This window comes from Muscardinus avellanarius (assembly GCF_963383645.1).
Source record: "Muscardinus avellanarius genome assembly, chromosome: 18".
Taxonomy (NCBI): Eukaryota; Metazoa; Chordata; class Mammalia; order Rodentia; family Gliridae; genus Muscardinus; species Muscardinus avellanarius.
Window position 1 is genome coordinate 42747426 of NC_137804.1, and position 9416 is coordinate 42756841.

A 9416-nucleotide genomic window follows, 5' to 3' on the forward strand; every position below is an offset into this window, starting at 1 on the left:
ATACCTCAAGGCACAAGTGTTGAAAACAGCCTGTTTACTAATGTCAGTGCTTCCTACTTTTGGAGATATGGGAATGCTGTGCTTGCAGTGATAGGACATTGACTTTGTTCCTAGTCAGAGCACCAGGTGTCAAGCTCAGCTTCCATTTACACTGGATGCACCAAGAATCCCTGGGACAGTGAATGGATCAAGGACTAACTACATTTCCAAAGTGTCTTACCGTTGCTCTTAGCACCGAGGCTCAAAAAGTCAGGTCTGTAAAATATTGGGATGTGTCTAGGGCTGCCCTGACAATAGTCTTAAAATATAACCCAGAGTCCTCAAAGAGCTCACTGGATTCTTTAACATTCAGAAAAAGGAATAAAGGCACTTTGCAGTAGCTGAATTTCTTTCAAAGGAAGAACAACAATAGAGGACTGATGCGTAGGTTAAAATGTGTGGTAATAATGTCAAAAACTGTCAAAATGATAAATACACGTTTTGGTAAGAAAAATATCACCGTTTGCAAAGATTAATTGTTCATGTGAAATATAATTTATATTAATTAAGCAGAATCATTTCCAGCCACTAAAGGAAACCCATATCAAGAAGAAGCATCTCGGCCGGGCGTGGTGGATCACGCTTGTAATCCCCGCGCTTGGGAGGCTGAGACAGGAGGATCGCACAGGTTCGAAGCCAGACTCAGCTACTTAGTGAGGCTCTCAGCAACCTAGTGAGACCCTGTTTCCAAATAAAGTATAAAAAATAGGTCTGGGAGTATAGCCTGGAGGTAGAAAGCCTCTGGGTTTCACTCCAGTACCACCAAAAGAAGAAGAAGAAGAAGAAGAAGAAGAAGAAGAAGAAGAAGAAGAAGAAGAAGAAGAAGAAGAAGAAGAAGAAGCATCTCAAGGGCAATCAAAAGGTTAGGGGAGCTGACCAGCTTTAGAATGCATCAGCACACCTTACGGAAATACTCTTTGAAGGCTATAAAAGCACATTAACCAAAACCAAATAAAAGAATATTTATAGGTAGTAATCTCAAGGCAACATGCATAAAAATATCTAAGTATGTCACTTATACTTAGCCAATGTCACTTTACCAATTTTGGGGGGGCTAATAGGGTTTTAAATCAGGGGCATTCTACCTCCGAGCTACACCTCAAGTCCTTTTTCTATTTTTTTTTTACTTAAATATTTGGCTCTGGACTTTGAACCCAGGAACATTCTACCTCTGCGCTATACCCCCATTCCTTTTTCTATTTTTCATTTTAAAACAGGGTCTTGCTAAGTTGTTGAGGCTGGCTACGAACCTGCAATCTTCCTGTCTCCGCCTTCCAAGTACTAGGATTACAGGCATGTACACCTGTACCCAGCTGACCAACATTTTATAAATGTAGGATAAAAGACAACTCAGCACATTGCTGTGAGTCTGAATTCCAGCAGGGTCAGAGAAAGTGTCATGAAGACGGGCCTCGGTACCCATGGCTTTAAAATCAAAGGCTACAGTTCTCCTCTTTGTTAAAGAAGGGGATAGGAACTTCCTGGGGGTCTCAGAGGCTGTGTCCCCACACAAGTCAAGACTTTGGAGACCCAAGGTCTGTCAGAACAGAATCTTCAGTGTAGTGAGCTCAGGGCTAGGGCCGGTGTCAGGAGGTCAAATCTCTGGAAAGTAGCTGAGTGTTTGAGAAGATGCAATAGACGAGATTCCCCTGACTTTTGTCCTGTCTATTGGGAACAAAGAATAATTTGGAGAAAAAAGTCTGTCTTGTGCAATCAATGTCCCCAGAGGGCATGGTGCCCAGGGGCTGGAGCGAGAAGGAGACGCAACTGGTGAGAATCTAGGAGCTGCATTTATCTTCTCCTCCACTGTCCCTCAGCCTGGGCAACCTCAGGCTGGACGTGACGTGACGTGGTCATCTCTCCAGGAGTCCTCAGTCTGGCTCACCCACCAGTGCTCCGTTCCCTCCAGCTGTCTTGCCTGGGGACAGAGCTTCAGGCTCCAGCTCTAACTGTTCTGGGAGGCATCCTGACTTCCACACAGAGCCCTTCCATAGAGACCTCGCACAGGTGAGTGTGAGGCCCAGCAGGGCTTGCAGGAGAAGGTCAGAGAAGGAAGCCAAGAGCTGAGCTGAGGTGTCTGAGCCCAAGCAGAAGGGCCCCGAGCTGAGAGGCTGCAGTTTGCAAGGTTGCTTGCTTGCCTGATCATTCATGTATTTATTCCTGGAGTGAATAAGGGAAGCTTGTGTTGGACTCTACATCCCAGGGTGACTGTTGACAATGATGTGACTGTAAAGGGTTCTTGTTGCTATCTCTCAATTATTGCTATTTTTATATTGGGTGTTAGTTTTTATTCAAGGCTTCTTACAGTTTTGTTTAACAGTTTGGAAAGCACTATATTAGCCTGGTTCTATTCCCTTGCCATTCGTCTTATTTCAGTTCTCCTCCTGTTCTGTTTTTTTTTTATATATATTGCATGCCTATTCACACACTTTCACAAAAGTATTAATGTCACTGCAGAAAGGAAAGTCCCTTAGACACAGAGAACAAGAAAATAAATTCATTTGTACCATAATGTCTCTGGGCTATATCATGTAGAGTGTCATTCAATGTAAAAGGACATAATTGTTAATGGTATGTGCAGAATATTTTTTGTGGTACTGGGGGTGGAATCCAGGGGCTTTTCCACCTCCGGGCTATACTCCCAGACCTATTCTATATTTTATTTGGAAACAGGGTCTCACTGAGTTGCTGAGAGCCTAAGTAGCTGAGGCTGGCTTCGAACCTGCGCGATCCTCCTGTCTCTGTCTCCCGAGCGCGGAGATTATAAGTGTGGGGCACCATGCCCGACTCAGAATTTTTTAAAGTATGGACTCAGGAGTCCTTTACATGCTGAAAAAAGACTGGAACAGGGGCTCTAATGCACCCAGTGGGCTTATAAAAAAAGAGATCAACCGGCCAGGTGTGGTTGCACACGCACATGAAGTACTGCAATCAGTATGTCAGAGGCTGAGACAGGCGATCGCAGGTTGGAGGCCAAACTCAGCAACTTAGTAAGACCCTGTTTCAAAATAAAAATTAGAAGGATGGCTAGGAGGTAGAATGTGTCTGGGTTCAATCCCAGTACACTATGAGAGGGAGAGAAGGAAGAGGGAGAGAGAAAAAGAAGAAGAAGAAGAAGAAGAAGAAGAAGAAGAAGAAGAAGAAGAAGAAGAGGAGGAGGAGGAGGAGGAGGAGGAGGAGGAGGAGGAGGAGGAGGAGGAGGAGGAGGAGGAGAAGGAGAAGAAGAAGAAGAAGAGGAGGAGGAGGAGGAGGAGGAGAAGGAGGAGGAGAAGGAGGAGGAGAAGGAGGAGGAGAAGAAGAAGAAGAAGAAGAAGGAGGAGGAGGAGGAGGAGGAGGAGGAGGAGGAGGGAGGAGGAGGGGGAGAGGGAGAGGAAGAGAAGAGAAGAGGAAGAAAGGGGTCACAGAAGTAGAACAGTGGTCACTGTTAGAGGGACTATCGGAGAGGAGTGGTCACTATTGGGAATGATGGAGGGAGAGGAGGGCTGGAAGAATGGCTCGTTAATTCATACAGGGGGAAACTCAATGTCCTATAGCACAGTAGGGGAACTATGGTTGCCAACGATTAACTATATATTTTTAAATAGCTAGTAGAGAAGATTCTGAAGCCAGGTATGGATACATACACGTAATCCCAGTGCTTGGGAGGCTGAGACAGCAGATTTTCAACCTCAGCAACTTACTGAGCCTCATCAGTTTACAGAGACACTGTTTCAAAATAAAAAGGGATGGGGTATAGCTGAGAGGTAGAGTACTCCTGGGTTCAATCCCCAATACCCCACAAATATAAAATAAAATAGGGGTGGGGGTGTATCTCAGAGGTAGAACGCTCCTGGATTCAATCTCTAGTAACACACACACACACACACACACACACACACACACACACACATACACTCACACACAGAATGGTAAAAAATCAGATAGCCAGATTAAAAGTGGGCAGTTGAACTGAATAATATTCAATTTTATTTTATTTATTTATTTTATTTATTTTTTATTTATTTATTTTGGTGGTACTGGGGTTCCTGGAAGCCCTTCTACCTCCGGGCTACACTCCCAGACCTATTTTTACATTTTCATTTTTGGAAACAGGGTCTCCTAAGCCAGCGCACGCGGCTGGCTTCGATCCTCCTGTCTCCGCCTCCCAAGCGCGGGGATTACAAGCGTGCGCCACCACGCCCGGCTCAATTTTATTTTTATTCTAGACATACTTCTGTTGGTGCATTGTAGTCTCATTTCATAATGAAGTCCAGAATGACGGTAGGGTATGCACCCAGAACTGGGTGGGCAAATATTAAAGGAATTTCTCAGCATAATTTTAGAATATATGACCTTTGAAGAAAGGCAGAGAAGTGGGAAAGAAATTGATAATCAGAGATACAGGGTGACTCCTTAACAGTAACCAGATTCATACACTAAGTAGATAAATTATCTTGGAGAAGAAAAAATAGATGACAGTATTTCTGAAAGGCTGGTAATGTATCTCTCTCTCTCTCTCTCTCTCTCTCTCTCTCTCTCTCTGTCTCTCTGTCTCTCTGTCTGTCTCTGTTTCTCTGTCTCTGTCTCTCTCTTCCCCTCTTTCTGTCTCTCTCGTAGTCACATCATCTACATGGAACTAAGGAATGATACAAAGATTTCAGCATTTCTTCTTCTGGGATTCTCAGAGGACCCGGAGCTGCAGCCCCTCATCTTTGAGCTTTTCCTCTCCATGTACCTGGTCACGGTGCTGGGGAACCTGCTCATCATCCTGGCCACAGTCTCAGACGCCCACCTGCACACGCCCATGTACTTCTTCCTCTCCAACCTGTCCTTTGTGGACATCTGCCTCACCTCCACCACCGTCCCAAAGATGCTGGTGAACATCCAGACGCACAGCCAGGCCATCACCTACGCAGGCTGCATCACCCAGATGTACTTTTTTATACTCTTTGCAGGCTTGGACACCTTTCTGCTGACGGCAATGGCCTATGACCGCTTCGTGGCCATCTGTCACCCCCTGCACTACATGGTCATCATGAGCCCCCGGCTCTGTGTGCTGCTGGTGCTGGCGTGCTGGATCCTGAGTGTCCTGAATTCCTTCTTGCATGGCTTCATGGTGCTGCGGTTGTCCTTCTGTGCAGAATTAGAAATCCCCCACTTCTTCTGTGAACTGAACCAGGTGGTCCACCACGCCTGTTCTGACACTTTGCCTAATGACTTGGCAATGTATTTAGCGGCCTTGGTGCTGGCCTGCTATTCCCTCACCGGCATCCTCTACTCTTACTCCAAGATACTTTCCTGCATCCGTGCAATCTCCTCAGCTCAGGGCAAGTTCAAGGCCTTTTCCACCTGCGCCTCTCACCTCTCTGTGGTCTTCCTGTTCTATGGCACGCTTCTGGGGGTGTACCTGAGTTCTGCTGTGACCCAAAACTCACAGTCGAGCGCAGCAGCCTCAGTGTTGTACACTGTGGTCACCCCCATGCTGAACCCTTCATCTATAGCCTGAGGAACAAGGACATCAAGAGCGCTTTGGGAAGACTCCTTGGGAGGGCAGCTGGGAACCGGGCGTCTGGTCCAGGGCTGGACAAACGTCCCTGACTGCAGGTCTCAAAGGTCCAGAACCAGCAGCTGTGGCCCACAGTTGACACTCAACTGCTACAGTGATGTACAGCGCGGTCACCCCCATGCTGAACCCCTTCATCTACAGCCTGAGGAACAAGGACATCAAGAGGGCTCTGAGAAGACATCTGTGAGAGAAACTGTAAAGGGGATGTTTTTGGTGGGTGCATTGGTGCATGCCTGTAATGCCAGTATTTGGAAGGCTGGGACATAAGTATCAGAGGTTTGAGGTCCGCCTTAGCCACTTAGCAAGAGATTTAGCAAGATCCTGTTCCAAATAAAAAATAAAATAGGGCTGGGGGTGCAGCTTGGAGGTAGAATGTTCCTTGGTTCAATCTTCTGAAGAAGGAAAAGGAGGAGGAGGAAGAAGAAAAGAAGAAGAAGAAGAAGAAGAAGAAGAAGAAGAAGAAGAAGAAGAAGGAGAAGGAGAAGGAGAAGGAGAAGGAGAAGGAGAAGGAGAAGGAGAAGGAGAAGGAGAAGGAGAAGGAGAAGGAGAAGGAGAGGAGGAGGAGGAGGAGGAGGAAGAGGAGGAGGAGGAAGAAGAAGAAAAAGAAGAAGAAGAAGAAGAAGAAGAAGAAGAAGAAGAAGAAGAAGAAGAAGAACAACAACAACAACAACAACAACAACCCCAAAAATAAACAAAAAGGGGACGTTTTTCAAGAAATGCTATTGAATGCAGGGCTCTAACCCTCAGAGTTAGTAACTCCGATTCTGTCATCAGCTTGTAGAATTGCAGCGTGCTCCTTCTAGTTACTTTCCAGAGTTTAAATCCCTTTGACTTCCACCACTCTGTGTGTCTTTGTTTTGTGTGTATGTGTATATGTGTGTGTGTATAAACATATATTATACTGGCACTGAACTCAGGAGTGTTCTACCTCTGAGCTACACCCTAGCCCTATATTTTGTGTTTTCAAGCAGGGTTTTACTAAGTTTTGAGGCTGGCCTTGAACCTGCAGTCCTTCTATCTCAGCCTTCCTATGCTAACACGCCTTACTCTAATTTTTGGTAGTAGATGAAACAGGTGCCCAAAGCCTAGACAGAGTCATTTTTGTCCTGACTGGTGTACATTTGCTTCTTCTGAGCAAGGATCCAGCAGGTCTTGCTGTCACCCAGGAAAGTTCTCCCAATAACTTGCACTCTGAGCAATCTTGGGTCTATCTGCTTCTCTTTCTTTAGTCCCACTACACCAAAGGATTGGTTCTCACACACAGGGGTTCATTGCTCTAGAACAGTATACATTATCAAAAATAAATCCTGCAGCTGGCATTGGTGGTGCATGCCTGTCATTCCAGTACTTGGGGCTTGAGACAGGAGAATCACAGGTTTAAGGCCAGCCTCAGCAACTTAGTGAAGCCCTCCACAACTTAGTAAGACCCTGTTTCAAAATTAAAAGTAATATAGAGCTAAGGACTGGGATGTAGTTCAGATGTAGAATGTCCCTATGTTTGAATTCCAGTTCCAAACAATTTTTTCAGGGGTGGTACTGGGGATGGAACCCAGGGGCATTCTATCTCTGAGCTACACTCCTAGTCCTATTTTTATTCTTTATTTTTAAACAAGGTCTCACTAAGTTGCAGAGGGCCTCACTAAGTAGCAGAGGCTGTCCACAAACCCACAATCCTCTTGTCTCAGCCCCAGCACCAAACAATTTTTAAAGTTTTGTTTTTTAATCTCTCACAGTCTGCCGGGCGTGGTTGAGCAAGCACACTTGTAATCCCTGCTCTTGGGAGACTGAGACAGGAGGATTGTGCAGGTTCAAAGCCAGCCGCGCTGGCTTAAGAGACCCTGTTTCCAAATAAAAAATATAAAATAGGTCTGGGAGTATAGCCCGGAGGTAGAAGGCCCCTGGGTTCCATCCCCAGTACCACCAAAAAAAAAAAAAAAAAATTAAAAACTAAAACAATATCTTGCACAGTAATTCAACGTGTGAGTAAAAATTCACCCCATACCATTTAAGCTCATTTCTGACTCTAACTTGTCTTTCAGTATACATTACACTTGGAGCGTGGGATTGATGAATAGTTTTTGCCTCACTACACTTATCCAGATAATACAGAATCTGGCCTGTATCACCTATATTTATCTGTGATGCATAAGAAACATGATCATTAAAATTATGAATATGGCATGGTTACCCTGGACAACCATTGGTGGGAGGGGGGAAGGGAAAATGGGGTTGGGGGGGAGAGGGCACCAAGTATAGTTTAAATATATACCATTTATGTTCAATAAAAATTTGTTTAAAAAATAAAATAAAAGAAAAAGAAAAAAGAAAGAAAGAAAAAAGAAACATGATCATGTTGAAGAAAATAAAATCCTATATCCAGAGGTAAAGCATACAGTGTGTTAAGGTCTATTACATCATAGGGAGCAGTTAAAGGAGAGACGGAGCCAGGAATAAGGAAGATGAAAGTGGAAAGCGGTGGTTTCAGATGATCCTCTACTAGCCAGGCGAGGTGGCGCATGCTTGTAATCCCAGTACTTGGGAGGCTGAGACGGGAGGGTGGCAGGTTCGAGGATAGCCTCAGCAAGTAATGATACTCTCATCAACCTATTAAGACCCTGTTTCCAAATTAAAAAACAAAACAAAATAGGCCTGGGGGTATAGCTCAAAGTTAGAATGACTCTGGATTCAATCTCTAGTACAACAACAACAAAAAACCAAATCCACCAACCCATCTCTCCCCAGCCCCACTGTGTCCAGCAACAGAGGTGAGTTCACAAACCACAGGGAAGTGAGTTCAGGCCCTACACTCTGAAAAACTAGAAAAAGACCATAAAAAAGGAAGGTGGGAATCCATGCAGACCTTGGCTGAGTATCACACATAAAATTCTGAGGAAAACACCAGGTTTGGAAGCTGCAGACCAACCTAGCTTTTTCTGTGGGGAACACAGATGCCAAGTACTTGCTTTCAGATGATCCCTGCACCTGGTATCAGGTGCTCAGCACCTGAGCAGACAGAGAGACTCACTCTGGCCCAAGATCTTACTAGAGGTTTCTGAGCAAGTGGGAATGCTTGAAATGTGCTTGGGAACCTATAGTAATAAGTAAACTTCAAACAGCTGAAAATATTCAAACAGGCCCAAAAAAGCTGCAGAAACCAAGTACAAAAGGCTTTGTTGATCACGGAACCTGAGCCAGCGGCCACCAGCCTAGCGGCAGAGGAGTGTGACCGTGAACCCGGAGCCCGAGCTGCTGCTGCAAGAGGCTTGTGAAAACGTGGAGGTGGCGCAGAGCTACCGGCGGGAGTTGGGCCACCGGCTGCAGGGGCTGCGGGAGGCGCAGAGGCAGATCAAAGAGAGTGCATCACAAACAAGGGATGTACTCAAACAGCATTTTAATGACTTGAAAGGAACCTTGGGGAAACTCCTAGATGAGCGGTTAGTGATTCTTTTGCAAGAGGTGGACACCATTGAACAAGAAACGATTAAACCACTGAATGACTGCCAGAAGCTCATAGAACATGGAGTTAACACTACAGCTTTCCTCAGCCCAGATTAGTTGTAACTGATTTTTTAAAAAAGCTAAAATTCATCTCTTAGACCACTGGGGGAAAAAAGTCTTTGTTGTTGTTATTTGTTTGGGGGGGCCTTTTCTTTGTTTCCTCTATTTTTGTTGTTGTTACTGTTTTGTTTGTTTCTTAATTTTTTCCTGCTGTTACTGTATTTGTGTGCTTGTAGTTTCCTCTTCTTCTTCTTCTTCTTCTTCTTCTTCTTCTTCTTCTTCTTCTTCTTCTTCTTCTTCTTCTTCTCCTTCTCCTCCTCCTCCTCCTCCTCCT

The 9416-nt window shown here is 45.1% G+C and overlaps 1 protein-coding gene across 1 annotated transcript; it reads left to right on the forward strand.

Annotated features, from left to right (window-relative positions):
• Nucleotides 1–4648: 4648 nt before the first annotated feature.
• Nucleotides 4649–5524, forward strand: LOC308276507 (olfactory receptor 7A10-like; the record flags this gene model as incomplete). Its single annotated transcript, XM_080715325.1, has 1 exon — nt 4649–5524. One exon carries the CDS (start codon nt 4649–4651, stop codon nt 5522–5524), a length of 876 nt encoding a protein of 291 aa, XP_080571451.1.
• Between the last annotated feature and the right edge of the window lie 3892 nt (nt 5525–9416).